The following is a 27,174-nucleotide window of genomic DNA, read 5'->3' as shown; positions in this document are numbered from 1 at the left end:
GAACCACTGAAGAGGCCCAGCTCTGATACTTGCACTCCACAGTCAGACCATAGAACCTGTAATTCTCTCCATGGTTGGGGTTTTGAGTCCAGCAATTCAGTTGGGGGAATCCCCAAAGAAATTTCATCTGAGGTGTGATCCCAGATCAGATTCTTGTGTGCTTGTCAATACAGGGTTCAGCACAGACCATCATTCCAAGCAGCTTATGCACCTGCTGGTGGTTGTACTTGCTGGGTCAGTTCATTCTCCAGCCCTGTCTTCTACACAAATCAAAGGATGTTGCAGCCCAGCCCTATTTTGCCCACCACACACTTGGCCCTCACGCACACCAGTGGGAGCTGCAGCCTAGTTGGGGCAATCCCCAATAACCCACAACAGGCCTGCCCTTTGCCCTGGTTCCCCTGCTTGCCAGTATGTAGAGCAGACTGGTCCAGTCTATCCCAATCCCATTCAGCTCTCAAGCATGTCAATGGGCATTGAAGCCTAGTTCAACCCAACCAGCCCCACTATCCAGCCCATACATGTGCTGGTGGGTGCCATTCTCTGTCTAGCCATGCCTGGTTCTCATGCTCACCAGAGTGGCTAACCAGAGGGCGGTGCCCTAGACAGCAGCAGATGTTCCTAAGTCATATTGGAGTGCTTCAACTACACTTAGTACACTTCAATGTTTTTAGCTGAGGTGTGCTTCGGATTTTCTCTTCCCAGCAATTTTAGAGCAGTAGCAGTGATAAACAGAGTGAAAACAAAAAAATCAGGCACACGTACAGTTTTGCCACATGAAAATTACGGAAAAGTTGGTCTTGTGCATAACCCACCTACTTTTCAGTCTTGATCAGGAGCCCACCAAGGAAGCCCATGGCTGTTCTTTCTCATCAAAGTCCCATTCCAATGGACTCAAATCTAAGATGTGGACATTTCCAGGATAACACAGCTCTTCTTAGTCAAACTCAGCCATTTGCCATCTTACTTGGCAAAAAGTAGATGAAGTGTTAGAAGCACAAATTTAACAAACACTATTTTATTTACAAAATATATGGGGATCATGAGTACATGTTACAAATTACAAAAGAGGAAAGTAGACACAAATGGGTGAAAAGACAACAACATACCCATTTGTTTATGCTCCATTTACAATAAAACAGTTTTTTGCTAAAATTAGATAAGGCTGTGGGTACAGGCACTGCTGTGTAGAAAACACCTGTCATGTAGAAACACAGCCCGACCCAAAGGTAGAAAAGCATTGGTAGTGTACATATGTGTCCTAAATCAAACTACATGGTGGATATGTACAGATCCAGTGTTCCCCAACACAAGCCCTGGCTTTAGGCAGGGAGCTGCGAGAGACTTGACGGCCTATGTGGCGGACATAGCAGAGCCCCTGGACCAACTAACTTCCCCACTTTCCATAAGGCTTTGTTCAGGTGGCTCTGGAAGGTGGTGTCAAAAACCTTGGCCATTTCTGTGGCAAGTTCCCTCAGAACAGACACCGTGGGCTCCTCACGGGCATTTAGAATCCGCACAAAGAATTTATTCCACAATTCACCATCTTTTAGCCTAAAAACACACAAGACCATTTGTCAAGATCAGGCACATGAAAATCAGATTTGTTTTTTTGTTCAATCCAAGGGGCACCCTACATGCCGAGATGATTTAAGGTAATCCCAGGGTTAGAGAGACTCCAACAATCCTTAGAAAGGCCAGGAAGAAAACCAGTAGAACTGATTGCCATGGTGGGAGAAGCTGTAACTGAGTGCAGAGAAAGGGAAACTCGGCCTCCTCTCCAACTTTCCCAAGGTGGAGGCCACTAAGAAACTCTGGCATCCTCCCCTGGTGCCAGAGACCTGCCCCCCGCCCCCCCCCCGCCCCCCCCGAGTCACTGCACATTCTGAGCCTGACTGAAGGAGCCTGGCTTCCACCTTGCATGTCTGTGCTTTTGCTTACTATTAGCTTCTCTTATCAAAGAAACATCTATTACTGTCCAGGGCAAGGATGCTGGGAAACCCAATTCAGCCTTGTTTCTGACTCAGGCTCAGAACCATCTGGACTGCAGCCACCAGAAGTGCCTGTCTCTAGCCTATTTATAAAATACATGTCAAATAAACATGGCATTTTGAATGAATAAAACAAAAACAAAAACAAAAACACAACTCTGTAATTTGGAAGATAAAATGGAGAAGAAGCATCAAATTTTCAACACCAAAATCTTTTTTGAAATCAAAAAGTCATAAAATGATAAGTTATAGTATAAGCTATTAGCAATGCTAAGCTGATCTGGAACGTTTGATTCTTAGTTTTGTGGGCAGGCTTGGGGGAGTTCTGAGACCAAACAGCTCTTACTAAGAGGAGGTCATTTACTTTTTCAGCAAGATATTTTGATCTCTAGTTTGATTTTACATGCTTGTTAAAAAATAACAGCCTCTGATGAGTATGTAATGCAGAAAGTTCTCTCCAAACAACGCTTACTCATTTTGGATAACAAAATCTATTAAAAAGGGGTTTGAGAATAACACCAATTGATAAGGAAATTATTCTCAGGAAGTGTTCCTGCTAACATTTCTAAACTTAGGCACTTCCACACTTGCACTGTAGTGTGTCGGTTCAGAGCAGCCTGAAGCCTACATGAGCTGTTCTTCTGACATTCCATGTACTGGGGCAGAGGCTGGAATCATGGCCCTGGGACTGGAAAACAGAAGCTCCCCAGCAGAGGGAGCACCCATGAAGAAGAGGGGGATTCTGGACTGGCAAAGACCCCTGAAGTCACTGATACTTACTCAGAAACACTTTGGCTAAGTTTCCAGTTGGACCCATCCCAGCAGACCTGCAGGTGGTTCTGGAACAACAGTAAATGTGCTAAATCTGCAATACCCAACAGGTCTACCTGAAATCACAAAACACACCATCAGCCAAAAGCAATCTCCGTCTCTCACGGCAGCTTACCTATGCGGGAAGAGGAAAGGCAGTGTAGGGCTTCATGATGTTTAGTTTATGGCATACAACTTAGCGCACCTGCACTAGTGGAGAAGTGCTCCAAGGATGGGATCAGCCAACTCTAGGAATTATCCTTGGGAACTAAAGCAAGCATGTCTGGACTACTGTATACCTCCTGACTGCAGGGACTTCAGCTATGATGCAAACGTGGCACCCTGGACAGGTAGTCAGTAAATGGCTTACCTCTAGTGCTAGGTCCAAAGGGATGTCTGCATGAAATGTCACCAGCAGAACAAGTCTCAATCATCTTCACGCACATTGCATTGGCCCCTCCTAACATCCTGATGCACAAAGAGCAGTGCCCACCAGCCTCTTACAGAGCTCAGACAATGTCTCAGGAAGCCCACACAGATGCGAAGTGGCAGGAATGGCCCTGCCACGTGGGCAAGCTGACTGGGGGAGCCATGTGCTTTTACACATGTATATGTGTATTCTTCAGTGCTGAACAGGAAAATAGTACATTTTGCTTGACACGGTGATACAGTGTCTGAAAACTAGGTCATCTATTCTGAGAGAGTTAGCAGCTGCAAACACTCATGTCCACAGCTTATGTGGCTAAGGAAGAGATGGAGAGAATCCATCTTTGCCCAGACTTATCTCACACTTACCTGGTAAGGAGAGGAACAGCTGGCCAGGACCTTTGGTTCTTCCAGGATGTGTGCAGTCCGAAACCCACTGAGGGCAAAACTGTCGGGTTGTACCTTAAGATCCACACTGTAGGAAAAGTCCACTATCTTCAAAGCTTGACTATTCTGATTGATATCATAAGGATCGTGGATTCTGAGTCCAGATTAAAGAGAAAGAGATAATAAAAACAGGTCATGAGAAGCTGTGTCTTTTAGAGTAAAAAAGCAAGCACTGAAGGTATGTCTTAGCTATGCCAATAGCTCCCTCCAGTGGTACGTTATGAAAATGCACCTGTAAGAGCAGAGCTGGGACAGTACCCAAACCACAGGGCTTGGCTATCCCAACACATTCAGATTCCGATTCCAGCCTTAACCCCTCCCCCGCCCCCCAGAAAAACAGTTAAGCCCAGAAATAGAGTGTAGGTTTCTGAACTGGACTTTCCACACTGACGAATACACTAGCAAGGATTAACATGTCCTAACCAAGATTATGATGGAGGAAATTGAGTTTTATAGGTGAGTTAGGCTATTACAGATGGTGTACCTTCTAGAATTTAATGAAAAATACAACAAGGCTGGGCATGGTAAGGTGTTATCCATATTATAAAACTTGCTGTTTTTATTAATCTAGCACCATATTCTATTGTTAGGGGGTGCAGCCAGTGGTAGCCAGCACCCCTTGACAGTGGGCAAACAGAATGTGGTTGTGTCCCCTACCCTCCATCCTGAAGGTGGGGCCTAACAGCAATGGAATGTTAATTCTATCCTTAAGAAACCCTCAGCCACCGTCCCCAACCACCTAGGTGTTCGCTCCTACTGATGTGCAACTCTCACCTATCATCTGAGAGGGGCAGTATTGCATTGTTGTGCAACCATTCCCCTCACAAGCCCCTATAAAGGTTCATGGTAAGGAGGGGCTCGCTCTCTTGATCAAGTGCCTGGTCAGTGCTTCCCATTGCTCTGGCCTCCCCAGAACAGGTAATCCCCTGAATATGGTGTGTCTGTACTCCTCACTCTGTTTACTGCTTAGGTAGACAATGAAGATAGCAATATTAAGAAACTTTGTATTTCTGGTTTGTGTGCTGTCAGGAGTTCGGGGAGAAGGCAGGCCTAGCAGTAGTAGAGTGTGGGCAGAGAAGCCAGGGAGAGGTGAATGCAGCTTTGTAGGTGTGTCTGGGTTATTCACTGCATGCCTTTCAGGATAACTTGTATTGTTGTGAAAGCTGGACATAGCTCTTCAGCTTAATGGATGGACTGGACTTAAGAGTAATGACTATTTGTTCCTCGGGGTTATGATTGATCGGATTATGATTGATTGATTGCCATATGTACCTGTGATTGGCAATTTCTAGTGGGCTGTGTTATCACCAAGCTTGGTTAATAAAGACTCCTTAATAAATCTTAGACATGTCTGGTGTGATCTCGCTTGTACCCCGTAACACTATCCAATTTGTAATTTCAAGTCTTGGTTTCTAAAATACTTCTGAACACTAATTCACTATCAACTATTTTGCCCTTGGGTTCACCTAGTCTGCAATAAAGCTTATCACCAAGGGCACAAAGGAACTGTTTATCTGAAAGAATGGATTATCTCATGGTACCTTCTCAAATAGTTCCCACAAACTGTCTGTATGAGTGTAGGTCCTGCATTCCTCATCGGCTACAACTTGTGTGTTCACAGGCAAAAAAGACTTTTTGCTTTTTGGGATCTTATTCTCCTCCCTTAAAAAAAAATTATAGAGAAACTGAATTGTTTTCAAAACATTCTTTCTGGCTATTAATTCCTTGTGAACCTATGTGAAATTTTCTCTCAAATCTGACATGCTAGGACTAAGTAAAACATCTAGTTAACACTGGATCCTTCCCTGGAGTCTCTGGTGGCTTCCTATCTGAACATGCAGACCATGGATGCTCAATTCCAAAAGGCCTAGAAAATCCCTCTGCTTCTAGTGTCCACAGCCGTGAGAAATCTAGCGCTGCCTTCTGAACTGCTGCTGCTCACTGTGGGGCTTTGCTGCTGGTTACAAAGGCTGGACGAATGTTCCCTGCACTGAATTTGCGGGGGTGGGGTTTTGGGGAAGCAGGGGTGTAAAAGCATCCTGTAATGCACCAAGCCTGCACCAAGACTGGTGTCGTTCTACACGTGCTGGAGGAGAAACATGGTGAACCGGTGCCTGGGAAAGGTGGATGCTCCATTGGCAGAGAAGATGGGATTCCCTTGGCCGTTGGGTCTTTGTTGCCAAAATACACTGAGGGCTCTTTTCATGTCCATGCTGGCTACAGTTTACAGTAGGCATGGGGAATTTTTTTTTTCCCATTTGAATATAACATCATTAGTGGCCCACACAAATTATTAACTTAAAAATTAATCTGCTGGTCCTGGTGTGATAGGGTAGTGGTTAAAGTCCTCCCCTTGAACGCGCTGGGGTCCCATATGTCACTGGTTCTAATTCCGGCAGCCCTGCTTCCCATCCAGCTCCTTGCTTGTGGCCTGGGAAAGCAGTCGAGGATGGCCCAAAGCTTTGGGACGCTGCACCCACGTGGGAGTCCCAGAAGAACTCCTGGCTCCTGGCTTTGGATCGGTGCAGCACCGGCTGTTGCGGTCACTTGGGAAGTGAACCATCGGATGGAAGATCTTCCTCTCTGCATATCTGCCTTTCCAATAAAAATAAATAAATCTTTAAAAGAAAATTTAATTTGCTAAGTTTCCATGTGTGGTGTTAGTATCCCACAATGGGATTTGTTGCTTTCCCAAATGCATTAGCAGGGAGCTGGATAGAAACTGAAAAAGCCAGGACTCAAACTGGTGTCCCTATGGGATGCCTGTATCACAGATGGAGGTTTAACCTATTATGCCATAGTTATTGGCAATAACCAGGTCCCTGATTATTGACTTTTGACACCACATTTAAAAAATAAGAGCAAATCTTCTCTTAATCTGTTTACTGACATAGCATTTGGGGCTAGCACAGTGGCTCACCAGGCTAATCCTTTATCTGCAACCTCTATCCCATATGGGCACTGGTTTGTGTCCCAGCTGCTCCACTTCCCATCCAGCTCCCTGCTTGTGGCCTAGAGAAGCAGTGGAGGACAGCCCAAAGCCTTGGGCCCATGTACCCATGTGGGAGACCCGGAGGAAGCTCCTGGCTCCTGGCTTCAGATCAACTAAGCCCTGGCCCACTGGGGCAATTTGGAGAGTAAGCCAAGATGGAGGATATGTCTCTCCTCTCTGTCTTTCCAATAAGAGTAAATAAATCTTAAAAAAAATTAAATAAAAACATGGCATTTATCAAAGGGCATCAAATCCAGCAAGACATTTTGAGAAGGAGTTGACAGAATCACAACAGACTGAAAAGGACCAACCTGTTTCTGAGGATCAGACTCATTGGACTCAGGTCCCCGTGGACTATCTCTGCTTGGTGCAGCTTTTCCACGATGGCCAGGAGGTTGTAAACGATCAACACTGTCATCTCATGGGTGATCAGGTCGCGGTGCTGGAGGAGATCCTGGAGCCGGAAGCACAGGGGAGGGGAGCTCAGCTGCCGCCCAGCCAGTGCCTCAGGAGCTGCGGCTCTGCTCTTTCCCAGGGCACCTGGGCCTCCGCTGCGGAGCTAGCAACACCACGCTCTCTCTTAGGACTAGTTATGATGAGTTAGTGTAACAGTGAATGAAACATATAAGGAGTTAGTGAGACAGTGAATGAAACGCACCAAGGGTGAGCGTGGCCAGTGCCAGGCGCCCTGTGAATGTTTACAATACCTTATTCCAGCTGCTTTAGAGAGTTCAGATTACTATAAAAATCTGCAGCAAAATTTTCTCAATTTATTTTTTTATTTGAAAGAATGTCAGAGAGAAAGAGAGAGAGAGAAATAGAGATAGACAGATAGGTAACTTGGAAAGAGGGATTTTATCTCCCAAATGGCTGTAACAGCCAAGGATCGAGGAAGTTCATCCTGGTCGTCCTCTGAGAGCTGGGCCCACACACTTGAGCGGGCCCATGCACTGCCTTCCGAGGAGCACTGATTGAGCAGAGTAGTCTGGACTGAAATTTATGCTGATATATGAGGCTGATGTTAAAGATGGTAGCCTAACGTGCTGTGCCACACTGCTGACTCCCAGATCCCCGTAAAGAACGTAACAAAGAGCAGCCAGGCAGTGGTGGCATAGTCCTCTGCCTGCAGTGCCAGAATCCCTGTGGGCTCCAGTTCTAGTCCTGGCTGCTCTACTTCTAATCCAGCTCCCTCTATGGCCTGGGAAAGAAGTGGAGGATTCCCCAAAACCTTAGGCACTTGTACCTACATGGGAGACCCAGAAGCAGCTCCTGGTTCCCAGCTTTGGACTGGCCCAGCTCTGGTGGTTATATCCATTTGGGGAATAAAGCATAGTATGGAAAACTTCTTTCTATCTTCCCCTCCCTCTGTAATGCTTTCAAGTGAGAGAAATGAATCTTAGAAAAAAAAAAAAAGAAAGAAAAATCCTTATCCCAATCTTCTCTATCTACGCACAGAGGCAAACAATGCTCCCCCAAATTCTTGTGTACTGAAATGCAACCTTTTGTGGCTACGGGGTTTCTGCTTATGAAAAACAAACAAAAGAACAGAACAAAGAATAAGACCCTTGTTTTAAACCCTATGTGTCTGGGTTTAAAACAAGCCAGGGTGGTGGCACAGATAAAATAAGTGGCTATGAGCTAATATTTATCATAATTGGAGGACTAGGTTCTAAAGTTTATGGTACAAACATGTCTATTCAGGTTTATGTTTGAAAAGTGTCCAAAAGTTAGAGATCCATGGTCAAAATAACTTGGGAGAAGAAAATGATTAATGCTTTTAACTTGTAACTTAATCCTATTTTAAGAAGATTGACAGGAATGTTGTGTACAATTCCTTTGCTAAACGGAGCCTAAGTCCTTTTACCCAAGCATGTGAGGTTCCGTGTTTTTAGCATGATTACAAACCTGCAGCGTGGCGCAGTTTATATATTGGTACCAAACAATACAGCCATCTTGGTACTGGTAACAGCTGCACAAAGGATCACACTCCTCATTTAATCGTTCCTTTAACTTGAGGTTGATATACAGGTCCCATGCAACAGGCTGAGATGATACCTATAATATTTAAAAAAAACAAAAGCAATTAGGCTCTGTGGTATGGTTGTCAGATTGAAAACACATGTCTCCACCAGCCCTTCTGATATCCCAACAGAACAGTGAAGGGATGTTTTAAAAGGCATATATCTACAATAAAGGACATGAAGACAACATTTTGGAAGCTGGAGTGAGAGTAAAAGGCAATCATCTTAGAAGACACAAGAAAGGTGAATTCCAGCTGTGGAGAAGACTGAAAGGCAACCACGTTTAGATGACAAGACCCATTCCTGGCAGCAAGTGAATGGTGGCCCCAATTACTTGTGCAAGTAGGGCTGAGAATGAAAGCATTATAGAAGGGCCCCAATTCAAAGGAAGTGAGATCCAGATTTTGCATTCCATCTCTGTAGCCCACCCTGTCCCACCCCTGAAGACCCAGGCTATCCCCTAGGAAGGATTAAAGAGCTGGGCTCTTGATGACAGGACATCAGGTACCACTGAAACCTGGAATACAGAAAACATCAAACAGTGATATAGCAAATGGTCAGAGGCATCCATCTCCTGGCCCTTCCATTCTTCATACTAATTTCCTCACTTGGCTCTTGGAGAGCAAGCAGCTAGGCCTGGATGATCTAGGCAGGAAATTAAAAGTCTTTCTGGAGAGATCCAATCAGCTCAAGAGAAAAAAATTTAAAGATTTGGGGGTTTTCCAATAAAACATCCAAGCTCCATCATCCTACACTGAGGTGGGCAGCAAACACACAGAACCTTCCGTTAGCTTTTAGTGCCCCATATTTAAATATGAACAGAAAACCAGCTTCAAAGAAAGCTTCCAGTATGAAGGTTAGAGTCAAAACGGACAAAAACAAACAAGAGAAGAGATGATGCAGGGAGGAAACACCCTCCAGCATCTCAACATCTCAGAGAGAGGACAGTAGTCCACCTCTGAAATGAAAAGGGGGATGCTGCTAAGAAAGCTTTGAGAAGAAGAGCTTTTACAAATCAAGTACAGATGGAAGAAACGAAACATCCCAGTAAAAAGAAAATCAAGCTTATAAAATACAGTGGACCTTTTCTAACTGTAGGTTGAATCAAACCTCAGATCAAAACCATTTGGGGAAAAACTGTGTCTGTGGCTTAAAACGTCCAGAGATTTCTTGCCATTGTTTCCAAACCAATACAGCATAACCATGTGCCAAGTAAATGCATTGGACTTTGTACTAGAGGCAATCTGGAGATGATTTAAAGTGTCCAGGCTGTCACAGCGGTGCGATCTGTGGCGTGTGGGACTTATAAAGTATATGGGTGGCTGTGCACAGGTTATATGCAAGTACTGTGCCACTTTACCTAAAGAATTTCAGCACTCGCTGATCCTAGTCTCCTGGGAAGGGCAAGGTAGGGATGGATTCCTGGAAAGCAATCCTACTTGGCTAACACGGGATGAGGGTAAGCCACAAGGTACAACAACAAGTTGGGGAAAACAAATAAAAGAAAAGCTTCCAGGGCTGCAGCCTGAGAGCCCCTATCTCAAGGGAAGGAATCACAGATGGGAAGAATAGAGGACACTAAGACAGGTCTGACCGGAATTTCTTAGAAGCACTACTTATAAAACGCTTAGAATTACAAGGACTTCCAGATTATAGCAGCCACTGAATGCCTAGCCACAGGTGGTAAAACATACATACCAAAACATGTAACTGTGAAGTTTCAGAACGCTGTGGACAAGCATACGGTGCTAGAAGCACCCACAGAGAAGGGAAAATAGTTTCCTTCTGATTTAAAAAACTGAATGGAAAAAAAATCCCAAAAGTAATATGAAAAGGTGAAAGATAATGGAATTCCTCAAAATTGAGGAAAAAAACCTAGGTCACAATTCTTTATGAAGTCAAATTATCAATCAAGTAAAGATGCAAAATAAGGAATTTTATGATCTACAATATTTAAAAAAAATTACGTACCATCCCTTTCAAGGAAGCTACTAAATATGTGTTCCTCCAAATTATGAGGGATTAAACCAAGAGAACAAATGAAATCTAAGAAACTACACATCCAAAGAAAAACAAAGCAATGTGAGTGCTCAGGAAGAACAGAAATGTGCAGGCGACACTAAGCGTGGGACATGCCTGTATAAACTGTTCAGACTGGAGCAGGCTAGAAAGCTTCTGAAGAGATTTCCTCAAAAGGATAAGCTGAGCATTACATAATAGGCTTGCACTTAGAAAATGTTTTTATTTTCTTCAAGTTGAAAGATGCAGTGATAGAGACAGGGAGACACAGAGATCTTCCATCTGAGACGCCCAAGTGTCCAGGTCTGGGTCAGGCTGAAGCCAGGAGTCCAGCCTCTAGCTGGGTCTCCCACACAGATGGCAGAGACTCAAGCATTTGTGCCATAATCTGCTGCCTTCCAGGAGAAGCAGTAGCGGCAAATAGGACTGGAATTGTGGAGCAGTCAAGACTTGAACCAGGTACTGTAACTGGCATGCTGGCATCTCGGGCGATGGTTTAACCTGTGGGCTCTACAACACCCGCCTCCTGTCATTTTGGATATCTTTTCCTGGCCCATCATTAAGACTGACTGCATGAAGGTTTTACATAAGGAAGTTAATTACTTAATGATCTGATGGTTCTGTGGGTGTTAGAGTGACTGCTTCAACTTGTACTTACAAAGCAATTGAAATGGCAAAGAATCAGTCCCACCTTTATTATGGTTAATTCTGTGGAGTTTCTTCGTGCCACCCAAAATAATTTATAATCTTCACACATTAGGTATTCTTGTTTAATGCAATAATCCTCGTTACCTGTTGAGAAGGGTTGATTCTGTTTAAAGACCACTATGAACATACACAGTCCTCTGCCCTTTATCTCCTGGCCTAAGGGCTTAAGCATTGGGATATTTGCCAGTTAGTAGCACCTGTAATACTTTCCAAAATCACATGCTAAAACTTGGAAGAGGAAAAGACATAATTCTTACTGCTATTGGGCCATGAAGTTATCAATGTCAATTTCTAAATTATTATTTCTCACAAATCTAGAGACACAGTGCTAGCCTAAAAATAATCATTTACTTCTATATGCTCTCATACACTGTTACATACTAAAGGACAGACACTCAGTGATACTTACCTAGTTCAATTTCCTTATCTATTTCCAAATGAGGCATAGGTCTGTCTTCTATGGACAAGTCTGAAGTACTTAACTCTGGCAGGCATTTTAGTAGTTGGGTCCGGTACTGTGAACACCAGGGTGACTGTATGGGATTTTCTGGTGGAGTGGGAGAGGTGGAAGAGGAGGAAAAAAATCAGCTAAAAAAAATGAACACTTAAGATGGATTCTGTAACAGAACAGGGGATGGGGGAGAAAGGGACGCAACCAATACTGCGAATGCGACTATATGCCCTGTTCTCAGGTCTCGATGAGACTGTGCTCAGTTAGTACTGGGACCTTCTCTAGGGAAGAAAATTAACCAGCCGGGTTTGCTGGGCTCAGTAAGTGCTCCTGAGGCGCGGGACCAGGAGTCCATGTGACAGGCTCTACCTGCATCACAGGTCAGCTCCAGTTTCTTGGGGATTTGGAGGCATTTGATAGAAGACGTGCTTGTAACGGAGGCCGAAGATCCAGAGAAGCCAGAGGAGTGTGTGGCTTCACCACTGTCTTCAATGATCGGGCTGAAAGAGCCACAAGTACAAGAGCGTCAGTTCTCATCGAGACAATGTATATCAACTTACCTTTGTTACAACTTTATAAAGTTCTAATTCACAAACATCATGTTATACTCTTATTTTTTTGGTCAAGATTTATTTATATTCATTGGAAAAGCAGATATATAAAGAAGAGGAAAGACAGAAAGGAAGATCTGATGATTCACTCCCCAAGCACCCGCAATGGCCGGAGCGGAGCTGATCCATTTAGAAGCCAGGAGCCTCTTCCAGGTCTCCCACACGGGTGTGGGATCCCAAGGCTCTGGGCCATCCTCCACCGCTTTCCCAGGCTACAAGCAGGGAGCTGGATAGGAAGTGGGGCTTCTAGGATTAGAACCAGTGCCCATATGGGATCCCAACAGGTTTAAGGCAAGGACTTTGGCTGCTAATCTACTGCACAGGCCCTACACTCATTTTTAAAACAAAACTTACACCAAAATAGTATAGGGCCAGCACAAGGGAGTAATAGGGGGTTAAGCCTGAAGCCTACAGTGTCTGTATCCTGTACAGATGCTGGTTCAAGTTCCAATTATTGCACTTCTGATACAGTTCACTGCTGATGTACCTAGGGAAGCAGTGGGAGATGGCCCAAGTGATTGGGACCTTGCAGTCACATGGGAGACCCTGGAAGAAGCTCTTGTCCCCTGGCTTCAGCCTGGTCCAGTCTGGGTCATTGTGGCCATCTGGGGAATAAACAAGCAGATGGAAAATAGTGCTTGCTCCTCTCTCTCCAACTGTGCCTTTCAAAAAATTATTTTTAAGGGCCGGGCGTGGTGGCCTAGTGGCTAAAGTTCTCGCCTTGAACATGCCAGGATCCCATACAGACGCTGGTTCTAATCCCGGTTACTCCACTTTCCATCCAGCTCCCTGCTTGTGGCCTGGGAAAGCAGTCAAGAACAGTCCAAAGCCTTGGGACCCTGCGCCTGTGTGGGAGACCTGGAGGAGGTTCCTGGCTCCTGGCTTCAGATCAGTGCAGCACCGGCCGTTGTAGTCACTTGGGGAATGAATCATCAGATGGAAGATCTTCCTCTGTCTCTCCTCCTCTCTGTATATCTGACTTTGCAATTAAAAAATAAAAATATATATTTTAAAAATTATCTTAAAAAAACTCTACAGTTTGTCATTTGTAGTTATATTTTTTGTCTTATTTGTATAGTTCATAAATGCGTCATAATCAGAATCTAGGTAACTTCCTCTATGGACAAGCAATGCCCAGAATTAAACGTTTCTAGATGTATGATTGACCTACTAATCTACAGTAAATGCCTCCTCTTACCCATCTATTATATGCTATTGACTTAACAGTAACACCAACTTTCTGCCTCATTACCGGTCCTCTGGATTTTACTCCACAAGGGAAAGGGCGGGATAGATGATGTGGCTACCAAGTTAAGCCGCTGCTTGGGACTTCTGCATCTCAAGTCAGAGCACCAGTTCAAGTCCTGCCAGCTCGCTTCAGATGCAGCTCCTGGCAGCTAGCTACTCTGAGTATTTGGGCATGAACAAGTAGATAGAAGCACACTGTATGTTTTTAAAAAAAAAAAAAAGTCAGAGCCAAAGGGGAATCCATGCTAGCAAACGTGAATAAAAGTGTGACATGGAAAATGTTACAGGATGTAGTTTTAAAAGTGTAAGTTGGCAAGTTAAACAATATTCCTAAAACTAGCCAATTTTTTTTTAAAAAAAGAGTTATTTATTTGAAGTTGTAGTAATAGAGAGGGGCTAAGATGTACAGAAAGAGATCTATTGAGACTGGCACAATGGCTCAACTGGATAATCTTCGACCTCTAAGCGCAGCATCCCACACAGACACCAGTTCATGTCCCAGCTGTTGCACTTGCAATCCAGCTCTCTGCTTGAGACCTGGGGAAGCAATGGAGGATAGCACAAGTCCTTGCGACCCTGTGATCAGGTAGGAGACAGGGAAGAAGTTCCTGACGTCAGATCATCATAGCTCTGGCCATTTGGGGAGTGAACAAGCAGATGGAAGATCTCTGTCTCTCCTTCCCTGTAAATCTGCCTTTCTAATGAAAACAAATAAAACTTAATAAATAAGTCATCCATCTACTGGTTCATTCCCCAAATGGCTACATCATTTAGGCCTGGGCCAGGACAAAGCCAGGAGCCAAGAGCTTCACCTGGGTCTGCCACGTGATTAGGGGCCTGAAGTCTTGGATCAAGTTCCATTCTTCCAAGCACATTAGCTAAAGTGAAGCAGGCAGGACTTGAAACAGCACCCACATGGAATGACAGGGTGGCTTTATGCCACAATGGTCCCAGGACCATTATTTTAAAGTTTTAAAATACAAATCAATTACAAGGCTTAATCCTTAGATCTTGCTGTCATTCTCTTATATCCATTCCCTAGTTCATTTACACTTCTCTATCAAAAGGTAGTTTCTCATTAATATATCTCTAATTTCTTACTTAAATCCACAGCAGCTACTCTGCTATTGTTTATTTTTAGTATTTAAACATTTTTTGTACTGCTTTGTGTGTTTTTTTTTTAAAGATTTATTTATTTTTATTACAAAGTCAGATATACAGAGTGGAGTAGAGACAGAGAAGATCTTCCATCCAATGATTCATGCCCCAAAGAGGCTGTAACTGCTACAGCAAGGATCACACGGTCCCAAGGCTGTCCTCAACTGCTTTCCTAGGCCACAAGCAGGGAGCTGGATGGGAGGTGGAGCAGCTGGGATTAGAACCAGCACTTATGTGCGATTCTAGTGTATGTAAGGCGAGGATTTAGGCCACTAGGCTACCACACCAGGCCCTGCCTTTGTATTTTTTTTACAAATTATTTAGGTTCCTTTTATTTGAAAAGCAGAAAGACAGAGACCTTCTATCTGCTGGCTCCTTCTCCAAATGCCTGCACTATGTGGGCTGGGCCAAGCCTACGCCAGGGCTCTGGAACTTATCCTGGGTCTCCCTCTTCGTGGTAGGGTCCTCAGGACTAGAGCCATCACCTGCTGTCTAACAGATGTGCATTTGCAGGAAACTGGAGTTGGAAGCAGAGCCCGAACTCACATCCAGGCACTAGGACATGGACTGTGGATGATTCAAGTGCCATCTTAAGCACTGTGCCAAACACCCACACCTACCTATTACAACAAAATAAATACTTCCTTTTTCCCAATTATATATTCTTGGTCAAATTTCCTCAAATGTGGGCCCAACACATTAGCCTAGCAGTTTAAGTCCTCGACTTGCACATACTGGGCTCTTACATGAGTGCCGGTTCTAATCCTTGTGGCCTGGGAAAGCAGTGGAAGACGGCTTAAAGCCTTGGGACCCTGTACCCAATTGGGAGACTTGAAAGAGGCTCCAGGCTCCTGGCTTCAGATCAGTGCAGCTCTGGCTGTTGTATCTGCTTAGGAAGTAAAATCATCAGCCAGAAGATCTTCCTTTCTGTCTCTCCTCCATATATCAGATTTCTCAATGAAAATAAATCTTTTAAAAAAAAGTTTTTCCTCAAGTGTACTATAAACAATGCTACTGGGATACCCACATGTCGTGAAAGAGAGGCTGGGTTTGAATACAGGCTCCACTTTCAAGTCCAGCTTCCTGTTAATGCATGCCTTGGGAGAAGCACACAACAGTTCAAATTAAAGCAGCCCCATCACCTGGACTGCGCTCCAGGCTCCTGGCTTTGACTTGGTCTGACCTTGACTGCTACACACATTTGGACAGTTACCCAGCCAATGCAATGTCTCCACTGGTCTGTCTGTGGTTGTGTCTCTCCACCTTTCAAACAGGTAAACAATCTAAAGGATCACCATGAGCCTCCTGGATCTCACAGTCACATATTTTATGAGCGGTAGCCCTACTCGCACATAGAACACTTAGCTCAGCCCCGGATGGACAGATAAGATGTGACAACTGATGACTCCAAACACACACAGAATCACAGCAGACAACCTGGGAAGTGACAGTTCTCACTGCTAATCACCTCAGCTTCTTGATGCTGAGAGGGGGATTATAGATGGTGCCACAGGCGGTCGGTTGGTCCTCAGTGGTCTTCGCATCCAGCTCCTCCTCCTGCAGCAGTCTCTCAGGGTCTGAGGGCAGATCCTTCAGGGACACTATCTCATGAAAGGGAGTGGATACAAAGCGGGCTGCTCTAGCGAAGTCACAAGTGTCTTCTGGGTTGGGACAAATAGTGACATTCCTGAAGCCTGTGATAATGGCATCCTCGCTCAGAGGCTCAATTCCTGTAAATTCATCCTGAGATAAAAACCATGTAAAGTTTAGATAAAGCAATTTAACAAACATATGAATGGTCTTTAACGTAGACAGCAGGCATTATTGTAGCAGTACATTATTGTAGTAGTATAATCTATGGAAAAAAGGCAATTTTAATAAGCATATAATTCTTCACACAAGAAACATATTAGATAATAATTTTCTCCTACCCCAATGGAGTCCTCTTAAGAATTAAAGCACTTGGGGTCAGGGCTTTGGCATAGTAGGTGAAGGCACTGCCTGTGATGTGGGCATCCCCTATTTGTGCTAGTGTAAGTCCTGGCAGCTCCCCTTCCAAATAAATCCCCTGGGAAAGAAATAAAAGAAGGCCCAAGCCCCGAGGTCACTACCCATGTGGGAGACCTGGATCCACTGGTTCACTCCCCAGATAGTCGAGTTGAGGTGATTTGAAGCCAGGAGCTTCTTTTGGATCTCCCATGCACAAGTAGGGTTCCAAGACTTTGGGCCATCTTCTATTACTTTTCCAGGCCACAAATAGAAAGCTGGATGGACAGTAAAGCAGCTAGGATATGAACTGGCACCCATATGGGATTCCAGCCGTTGCAACACAAGGATTTAGCTACTGAGCTGTTAGTCCAGGCCCATAAATAAATTTTAATACATAAAAAGAATTAAAGCACTAATACTATTTTATTCTGGCTTTCACTAAGAAAACATTCTGATAAGGGCTGTCCTGGCATAGGACAAGTTAAGTCACTACCTGTTATGCCAGCATTCTGACTGCTCTGCGACTGATCTAGCTCCCTGATAAATGTGCTTGGAAAAGCAGCAGAGGTCAAACAAAACGCTTAGGGCCCCATTATCCACCCATATGGGAGACCTAGGTGGGGTTCTGGGTTCCCAGCCTCAGTGACTGTGGCCAGCTGGTGAGTTCATCAGTATAAGGAAGATTTCTCTCTTTCCCTTTCTCTGTAACACTTTCAAATTAATGAATGATTTCAAAATTTTTGATCAGCTTATTAATTTTTAAAGATTTATTTCATTTTTATTGGAGTCAGATATACAGAGAGGAGACACAGAGAGGAAGATCTGTCCGATGAGTCACTCCCTAATCAGCTGCAATAGCTGGAGCTGAACCAATCCGAAGCCAAGAGCCAAGAGCCTCTTGTAGGACTCCCAAGGTGGTGCAGGGTCCCAAGGCTTTGAGCTGTCCTCAACTGTTTTCCCAGGCAACAAGCAGGGAGCTGGATGGGAAGCGGGGCTGCAGGGATTAGAACTGGTGCCTATATGGGATCCTGGCGAGTGTAAAGTGAGGACTTAAGCTGCTAGGCTACCACACTGGGCCCTTTGATAATCTTTTATTCTCTGGAAGTCTTTCTATGGCACATAGTTCATTGTTTTTTCTTTTTAAACATTTATTTTTATTTAAAGGCAGACTTATGGAGAGAAGTAGGAGAGACAGAGAGAAAGATCTTTCATTCACTGGTTCACTCCCCAAGTGACCACAGCAACCAGAGCTGAACCAATCTGAATTCAGGAGCCAGGAGATTCTTCCAGGTCTCCCACCCTGGCACAGAGTCCTAAGGCTTTGAGCCATTCTCCACTGCTTTTGCAGGCCACAAGCAGGGAGCTGGATGGGAAGTGGGTGGGGCCTCCAGGACATGAACCAGTACCCATATGGGATCCTGGCAGTTGCCAGGCAAGGATTTAGCCATTAGGCCATTGTGCCTGGCCCACTTAATTTTATTTCTTAAGGTTTAATCATAATTACGATAGAAAATCATGAAAACACATTTTTTTGAGAATGCACACACAAAAATTCATTTAAAATGCTGTTACCTAATCTAACATTGTTAGGCACATTTAAAATGTGCATTTATCTTTAAAAGTAATACATGTACATGATTTTAATTAGTCAACCAGTTTAAAAGGCTATATAATAAAAGGTCTCCCTCCTACACACCTCCCAATTCCACCCTATTCCTGTTTCCAAAGACAACAGCTGTTACCATATATACACAGGAAGCTGTGTGCCAAGTACCTCCTATGCATTTAAAATGGGAGTTCTAAAGTAAGTGAATTTATGGCAATGTATTCTATTCTGCTCCAGTATAAAGTGCCTATTTCACTTAACCATCAGGTATACTAGATATTCATTTTTATAGATCATTAAAATTTGACATTTAATTTGAATTTCTGACTCAATATTAGTAAGTAGAAGTGGGAGGCACATCTAGGAGAAACAAATGTAACTAAAAAATAGAAGATTAAAGCAAAACAGATGTCTAAAGCTAAATGTGTATTTATGTAACTACCACTTAAAGTCTTATTAATTTAGACTTTCTTTTTTCAAAAAATAGATTCTTTTTGTTGTTGTTTGAAAGTTAGCTCCACAGAGAGAATGAGATACAGAGAGAAAGATCTTCCATCCACTGGTTCACTCCCCAGGTGGCTACAAGAGTTGGCTGGAGCTGAGCCAATCCAAAGCCAGGAGCTAGGAGCTTCTTCTGGGTCTTCCACTTGGGTGCAGAGTCCCATAGCACTGGTCCATTCTCCATTACTTTCCCAGGCCACAAGTAGGCCACAGTGAAGTAGAGCAGCTGGGATACAAACCGGTTCCCACATGGATCCTGGCAGATGCAAGGTGAGCAGTTTAGCCACGAGACTATCATGCTGAATGCTAATTTAGACATTTTAAATGATTTTTTTTTTAGGGGATAAAAATTCTGGTAGTTACCTATTACTCAAATTCATATGACGGTGCTGGCACATGGTATAGTAAGTTAAACCTCCATCTGCAATGTCAGCATCTCATATTGGAGCCAGTTCAAGTCCTGGCTACTGCATTTTTGATCCAGCTACATAATGGTGTGCCTGAGAAAACAACTGAAGATGGCTCAAGTCTTAGGGCCCATCCCCTTGCGGAGACCCAAAGGAAGCTCCAGACTTTCCTAGCTATGGTCTCTGCCGTCATTTGGAGAGAACCAGTGAACGGATGATCCTTCTCTTTCTCTGTAAATCTTTTTTTTTTAATTATATAATTTTATTTTTATTTGAAACGCAGTTATAGAGAAGGGGAGCTAGAGAGAGCTCTTTCATCTACTGATTCACCCTCCAAATGGCTTCAACAGTCAGAGCTGAGTCAATTCAAAGCCAGGAGCCAGGAGCTACTTTTGAATCTCCCAAGTGGGTGCAGGGGCCCAAGGACTTTAGCCATCTCCTGGTGCTGTCCCAGGCCACAAGCAGAGATGGAATAGGAGGTGGAGCAGCTGGGAGGTAAGTCAGCACCTGTATGGGGATGACAAGGCTGCAGGCTCCAGATACCCCTTCCCTATAAAAATTCACGTAAACAGCTGACCCTATAACTATGGTGTCCAAATGCAATCTGTTAGAACACAGAAAACAATTACTCTTTTGCATCATTGTCCTTTCATAGTAGCTGATGCGTAACTGTCTCAGAATTACCTGGGAAAGTATTTAAACAAACAACTGGGGAGCCAGCTTGATGGCATAGAAGTTTGAGGTGCTGCCTCTAGGCGGGGACACCCCATGAGTGCCTGTTTGAGACCTGGCTACTCTGCCTCTAGTTCAGCTCCTTGACCTGGCCCAGTCTAAAACGTTGCAGGCTGCTGGGGAGTAAGCTAGCAGATGGGAGCTTTCACTCTCTCAAAAACAAACAATAATAAAACCAAAAGCAACAACTGCCCAAATTATACTCTTGAACTTTTTTTTCCTGTAAATTCTAATTCTTTATAGCTGGATTGGAGTCGGACTACTTTCCATCAAAAATGCCTCTTGGCATTGGGCCCGGTGGCGTGGCCTAGTGGCTAAAATCCTCGCCTTGAACGCACCAGGATCCCATATGGGCGCCGGTTCTAATCCTGGCAGCTCCACTTCCCATCCAGCTCCCTGCTTGTGGCCTGGGAAAGCAGTCCAGCACGGCCCATAGCTTTGGGCCCCTGTACCCGTGTGGGATACCCGGAAGAAGTTCCTGGATCCTGGCTTCGGATCGGCATAGCATCGGCCGTTGTGCTCACTTGGGGAGTGAATCATCGGACGGAAGATCTTCCTCTCTGTCTCTCCTCCTCTCTGTATATCTGACTTTCCAATAAATAAATAAATCTTTAAAAAAAAAATGCCTCTTGGCATATTTATAATCTGGTTAGAAATTGCATGGCTAGGTTGCCTCCCAAGTCTGCATTGGCAGGAAGGTGAAGTCTGGGGCCACAGCTGGATATTGAACCCAGTATTCTGGTGTGGGATATAGGTGTCTTAACTGCTAGGGTAAACATTCACAACAAAATGCACCCTCTTAAAGAATACATTTTAATTGCTTTTACAATATTCACAATGTTCTACAAACATTACCACCATTATTCCAAAATAATCATTCGTAAAAGAAACCCCATACCTAATAGCAGTTATTTTCTATCACCCTTTCCCAAAACCCCCTGAAAACCCCCAATCTACATTTGTCTACTCTGGATACTTCATGTAAACGACATCATATTACATTGTCTTTCCTATATGGCTCCATTCACCTGGAGTAATGTTTCCAAGGTTTAATCATGTTACAATTTATATCAGAACTTCATTCCTTTCTGCTGCCATGTAACATTGTACTGTATGGCTATACCTTTATCCCCTCAGCAGCTGACAAACATTTAGATTGTGTCTATTGCCATTAGTAATGCTTCTATGAATATCTGTGTCCAGGTTCTTTTTCTTTTACCTCTTTTTAAAAATCATTATTTAAGATTTTTAAAATTTATCTGAAAGGCAGAGACAGAGAAGAGATATTCCATCTGCTGGTTTGCTTTCCAAGTGGCCACAAAGCCAGAGCTGTGCCAGGTCAAAGCCAGGAGTCTCACACATGGGTGCTGGGACCCAAGTTCCTAGGCTATATCTGATGCTTTTCTGGTTGCAGAAGCAAGAGTTGGAATGGAAGTGCTAGCACCCAAACTGGCACCCATAAAGATGTGCGAGCTGCAGGAGGTGGCTTAACATGATATGTCAAACCACCCACCCCTGTGTCCAGGTTTTTATGAACACATTTTTAATTCTCAGGTCTATATCTATGAGGGGGAATGGTGAGTCAAGAAGTAATCACTGCACAACATTTTAAGAAACTGCCAAACTGTTTTCCAAGTGATTGTACCATTTTTCATTTCCACCAGCAGCATATAAATTCTAATTTCTCTACAAACTGATCAACACTTGTTACTGTCTATCTTGGATTACAGCATCTTAGTGGGTGGGTATCAGTTGATTTTGATTGTGGTTTTCATTTGCATTTCTCTGGTGACTAAAGATGTTAGCTCTCTTTTCACATACTAAGTTCAAGCCAATGGTTTTAATTTTAACTCCAAACTTCAATGAGATTTAAGTGAAACACCCAGGCTGGGTTGGCATTGAGCAGCAGTGGATTAGGCTGTAGACTCACACTAGCATCCCCTATGAACACCAGTTTGAGTCCTGGTTGTTCTACTTGCAATCCAGCTCCCTAATTAATGCACTCAGGAAAAACTGGAAGATGGTCCAAGTGCTTGGGTTCCTACCACCCATGTGGGAGACTAGAGTTTTGGATCCTGGTTTCTGCCTAGTTCACACCATTGTTAATGGCCTTTTGGGGAGTGAATCAAAGCATGGAAGATTTATCTAATTCTGCCTTTCAAATAGATAAAATAAGCCTTAAAAAACAAAAACAAAAACAATGCACTAGCTTGTTGATATTGACTTACACAAACATCTGGAGATGCATCTTCATTGGAGGTGATGCTGTCTGAAGTTTTGAGAATTGCAAGCGGTCTTCTTTCGGTTAAAACCCTTGGGGGATCTGCAGAAGGACTAGAAACAAACAAACCAAAAAACCACTTCATTTACTATTGCTTTGTCAACAGCACAACCTCATTTACATTATAAGACATTTTTAAAAAAGCAAACCTTTTATTCTTTTTTTCTGAAAGAAGAAACTCATCAAAAATGGAGAAAGGTGTACTGGGATCTGCAGAAAGAGACTCAGTATAAATACAGACAAGTCAATGTTTTGCTATTCAGGACAACTGAAGCAATTATATAACCTTTAGTTTTGCTTGAAAGCAGAAAGTCAATTTTTTTTAAACAATAGAAAACTTTAAACATGAAGAGATTGTGCAATTATGTAACAAACTATCTAAACATGAATGCTCTTGTCTGTTTTATCTCCCACCAAACCCAATCCAAAAGAATCACTTCATATCTGTCTCTGTACATACATTTTTCTAAAAGATACTTCTCAAAAAATATAATCCTGGACCTGGCAAAATGACTCAATTGGCTAATCCTCAGCCTACAAGTGCCAGCATCCCATAATGGCACTTGTTCATATACCAGATGCTCCACTTGCCATCCAGCTCCCTGCTTGTGGCCCAGGAAAGTAGTAGAGGATGGCCCAAAGCCTTGGGACACTGTGCACATGAGAGGCCCGGATGAAACTCCTGGTTCCTTGATGCAGAATGGCTTCAGCGGACAGATTTTTCTATCCTTCCTTCATTATGTAAAATCTACCTTCCCAATATAAATAAATAAATCTTTATAAAAAAAATGTTAAACAATATCACTATAAAGTTAGCAATTAGATCTTTAGCTTGAAGGTTTCATTTGCCAGTTGTTTAAAAATTAAAACAAAAAAGCCACAAAAACCAATCTGTGTGTTTGAATTGGAACACAGAATAGATTCATAAACTTAAAAAAAAAATTTTTTTTTAAGATTTATTTATTTATTGGAAAGTCAGATATACAGAGAGGAGAAGAGACAGAGAGGAAGATCTTCCATCCGATGATTCACTCCCCAAGTGAGCGCAATGGCCGATGCTATGCCGATCTGAAGCCAGGATCCAGGAACTTCTTCTGGGCTCCCACACGGGCGCAGGGTCCCAAGGCTTTGGGCCGTGCTGGACTGCTTTCCCAGGCCACAAGCAGGGAGCTGGATGGGAAGTGGAGCTGCCAGGATTAGAACCAGCACCCATATGGGATCCTGGTGCGTTCAAGGCGAGGACTTTAGCCGCTAGGCCAGGCCTGATTCATAAACTCTTAACTAGTCCAAAGACTCCTATTTTATTCTCAAGGGTTCATTTGATAATGTTTCACTGAAGAAATCAGATTCTTTGCCACAAAATGCCAACTTTTGCCAATAACACTTCCTTGAGTTTTTCTATAAGTTCCTATATGCTTTATTTTTCCTATACATAGGATAATGTATAGGATTAGGTTAGTGATTTAATTAGATTTTGTTATTTAAAAAACCTGATAATCATGTTTCCACTACATTTAACATGTTTCTGAGTACAAAGGAGAACCATTTGAAAATTTAGATAGATTTACTGTTAACCTTGCTTTTTTTCCCCAAAACTCACTTTCTGTATAGTTTTAGCTACTGGATATCACAGATATGCTTGGCTCAGCACACAGTGACAGAAGTCTAAACTTATTTGGTAGTACTGAGGAAATCTATGAAAATACTCCTAATATGTTTATTATGCAGTTCATGCTGTGGACTAAACCAGCATTTGCCATGCTGGCATCCCATACATATGCAAGTTCCTGAACAGGCTGCTCCACTTCCAATCCAGCTGCCTGTGAATGTGCCTGGGAAAGCAATGGAACATTGTCCAAGTGAGTGGGCCCCTGTGCCTACATGGGAGATCTGGATGAGCATCCTGGCTTTGATCTGGCCTAGCCCTAGTCATTGCATCCATTTGGGGAGTGAACCATCTCCCTCTCTGTATTTCTGCCTTTCAAATAAATAAACAAAGCTTTAAAAACAATGTAAAAATTAAAAATTTACCCTAGCTCAAATTATGTGCTTATTCCGAATTTCATTAGTCAAACATATGATAAAATCATAGATACTTCTCTGCCAATTTTGAAATTCCTAGTTATAAAAAAAACTTGCTATTTTTTACATCATGCATTTGTTATTAGCAAGTTTGCCATATGGCTGTTAAATAAAACTCACCTTTAGTATTAGGCTGTCCCTGCCAAATATTTTCCGTGAGTGATGTTTCCCTGTAAAGAAACATGTTTTAAAACATGTGCTTTCTACCCACAGAAAGAACAATTTTTAAAATCAGAGACTTTTCCATTAAACATAATCTTCACTTTAAGAAAAAAAATATTCTATTGCTGTCAATTCACACTCCCTTCAAGATGGAATTTTCATTCACTAAAATGCTCTATACAGATGCATGATTTTTTTATGAAAATTTCTTATGAAAATACATTTCCCATAAACTTTTTGAAAACCCCAAGAATAACATGGCTTTAGTTTAATTTGATTTTCCATAGATTTGAAAGTATTTTCACATGTGATAACAGATGTAAGGTTACATTAAGTGTATTATGCAGGAGGCCTGGCGTGGTGGCCTAGCAGTTAAAAGTCCTTGCCTTGAATGTGCTGGGATCCCATATGGGCATTGGTTCTGGTCCTGGGGGGCGCCACTTCCCATTCAGCAACCTGCTTGTGGCCTGGGAGAGCAGCTGAGAACAGCCCAAGGCCTTGGGATCCTGCACCCACGTTGGAGACTTGGAAGAAATTCCTGGCTCTGGAGCAATAGCTCAATTAGTTAATCCTTTTCTTGCAAGTGCAGAAATTCCATATGGGTACAGTTTGTGTCTTGGCTGTTCTACTTCCCATCTAGCTCCCTGCTTGTGGCCTGGGAAAACAGCAGAGGATGGCCCAAAGCCCTGGGCCCCTGCAGCCGAGTAGGAGACCTAGAAGAAGTTCCTGACTTCAGATTGGTGCAGTAATTGTGGCCACCTGGGGAGTGAATCAGCACAAGAAGCTTTCTCTCTGTCACTTCTCTCTATAAATCTGCCTTTCCAATAAAAATAAATCTTTAAAAAAATAGAACAGTGTTGCGATGTAGCGCATTAAGCTGCTGCCTGCTAACTGCTCTACTTCTGATCTAACTCCCTACTAATGTACATGGAAAGGTATCCTGAGTACTTCATTTTCTTCTGTGAATGGACTTTTTTCCAGTGAATGGACTTCCCGGCTCCTGGCTTTACCCTGGCATAGCCCTAACTATTGCCGCCTTTGGGGCAGTCAATCAGTTGAAGAGATCTCTGTCATTCTACCTTTCAAATAAATAAATAGATCCTTTAACAACAACAACAAAAAGCACTAAGCAGATTAGAAAACAGTAAGCTGACATTTTAATAGGACAAAAATGGAGCACAATAGGAAAAAATACAGGGTGGATGTAGTGGCCCAGAGTGTTAAGCTAGAACGTGGGATATCTGCATCCCATGTAAGAGTGTTGGCTGCATCTTGGCTTTTATGCTTCTGGTTTAGTTCCTTGTTGATAGGCCTAGGAGGCAACAGATGCTTGTCTCAAGAGAGCGAGTTCCTGTCACCCATGTAGGAAACCTGTAAAGAGTTGCAGGCTTCTGGTGTCAGCCTGGCTCAGCCCCAGCTGTTGCAGCCATTTGGAAAGTAAGCTAATGGATGGAAGATCTCTCCTTCTGATACTGTTAAGGATTTATTGTTTTTATTGGAAAAGTCCCAATTACAGAGAAAGGGGAAGAAGGAGATAGAGATCTTCTATCTGCTGGTTCACTATCCAAATAGCCCTTAATAGCCAGAGTTTGGCTGGTTCAAAGCCAGGAACAAGAGTGGCTTCTGGGTTTTCCATGTAGGTACAGGGGACCAAAGCCTTTGGCCATGCTATGTTGCTTTTCTAGCACTTATCAGGGTTCTGGAGCAGAAGTGGAACAGCCAGAATCTGAATCGGTCGGTGCTCCTATTGGATGCCAGTGACACAGATGGAGGATTACACTGTAGTGCCAGTGCATTGGCTCTCTGCCTTCCAAATACATAAATAAACATTCAAATAAGAAGGAATGGGACAAATGTTGTGGTGCAGTGTTGATAAATTGCTATCTGTGACACCTTCCCATCCCATGAAGCATGGGTTCAAGTCCTGGCTGCTCTAACTCCAGTTCAACTCCCTGTTAATGTGACTTGGAAAATAACAGAAGATGGCCTGAGTGGTTGTGTCCCCTCTAAACAATGTTGGAGACCTACATGGAGTTCTAGTTTTCTGATTTTGTCTTGACCTAGCTTTAGCCACTGTAGCTATTTGGGGAGTGAACCAATGAATGGAAGATATTAGTTTCTGATTCTTCCTCTCTTTTAATTCTGTCTTTCAAGTAAGTAAATAAATTTTTTTTTTAAGGAGAAATATACAGCCCGGCATGGTAGCCTAGCGGCTGAAGTCCTCAATTTACACACACCAAGATCCCATACGGGTACCAGTTCTAATCCCAGCATGCCCTGCTTCCCATCCAGCTCCCTGCTTGTGGCCTGGGAAGCACTGGAGGATGGCCCAAAGCAATGCAGGATGGCTCAAAGCTTTGGGCTCCTGCACCTGTGTGGAATACCTGAAGCTAGCTCCCGGCTTCAGGTTGGTGCAGCTCTGGTCTTTGTGGGCACCTGGGGTGTGAATCAGCAGATGGAAAATCTTATTTTTTTTCTGTAAGCCTACCTTTCCAATAAAAAAAAAAAATCGGAGTCATTCTAGTTTTTAAA

General features: G+C 43.3%; 1 protein-coding gene across 1 annotated transcript in view; it reads right to left on the bottom strand.

Moving 5' to 3' along the window:
* Positions 1 to 1,002: 1,002 nt before the first annotated feature.
* BUB1B (BUB1 mitotic checkpoint serine/threonine kinase B) overlaps positions 1,003 to 27,174 on the bottom strand; it is a 62,173-nt gene continuing 36,001 nt past the window's right edge. Inside the window, exons 12-23 of the mRNA XM_040969514.1 lie at positions 24,601 to 24,650; positions 22,548 to 22,608; positions 22,346 to 22,451; positions 16,351 to 16,625; positions 12,235 to 12,365; positions 11,824 to 11,961; positions 11,398 to 11,498; positions 8,572 to 8,721; positions 6,978 to 7,120; positions 3,597 to 3,768; positions 2,772 to 2,878; positions 1,003 to 1,554 (exon numbers count right to left, since the gene is read on the bottom strand). Of these exons, the coding sequence (XP_040825448.1) occupies positions 1,323 to 1,554; positions 2,772 to 2,878; positions 3,597 to 3,768; positions 6,978 to 7,120; positions 8,572 to 8,721; positions 11,398 to 11,498; positions 11,824 to 11,961; positions 12,235 to 12,365; positions 16,351 to 16,625; positions 22,346 to 22,451; positions 22,548 to 22,608; positions 24,601 to 24,650 (1,666 nt within the window). The 3' untranslated portion in view covers positions 1,003 to 1,322. The remainder of the gene's footprint in view (positions 1,555 to 2,771; positions 2,879 to 3,596; positions 3,769 to 6,977; positions 7,121 to 8,571; positions 8,722 to 11,397; positions 11,499 to 11,823; positions 11,962 to 12,234; positions 12,366 to 16,350; positions 16,626 to 22,345; positions 22,452 to 22,547; positions 22,609 to 24,600; positions 24,651 to 27,174) is intronic.

The sequence above is a fragment of the Ochotona curzoniae genome, unplaced genomic scaffold (genome assembly GCF_017591425.1).
Source record: "Ochotona curzoniae isolate NIBS_2020 unplaced genomic scaffold, NIBS_Ocur_1.0 scaffold_4701, whole genome shotgun sequence".
NCBI classification, from domain to species: Eukaryota; Metazoa; Chordata; class Mammalia; order Lagomorpha; family Ochotonidae; genus Ochotona; species Ochotona curzoniae.
Note: the sequence above shows the minus strand (reverse complement) of the source record. Positions and strands in the feature narration are given on the sequence as shown.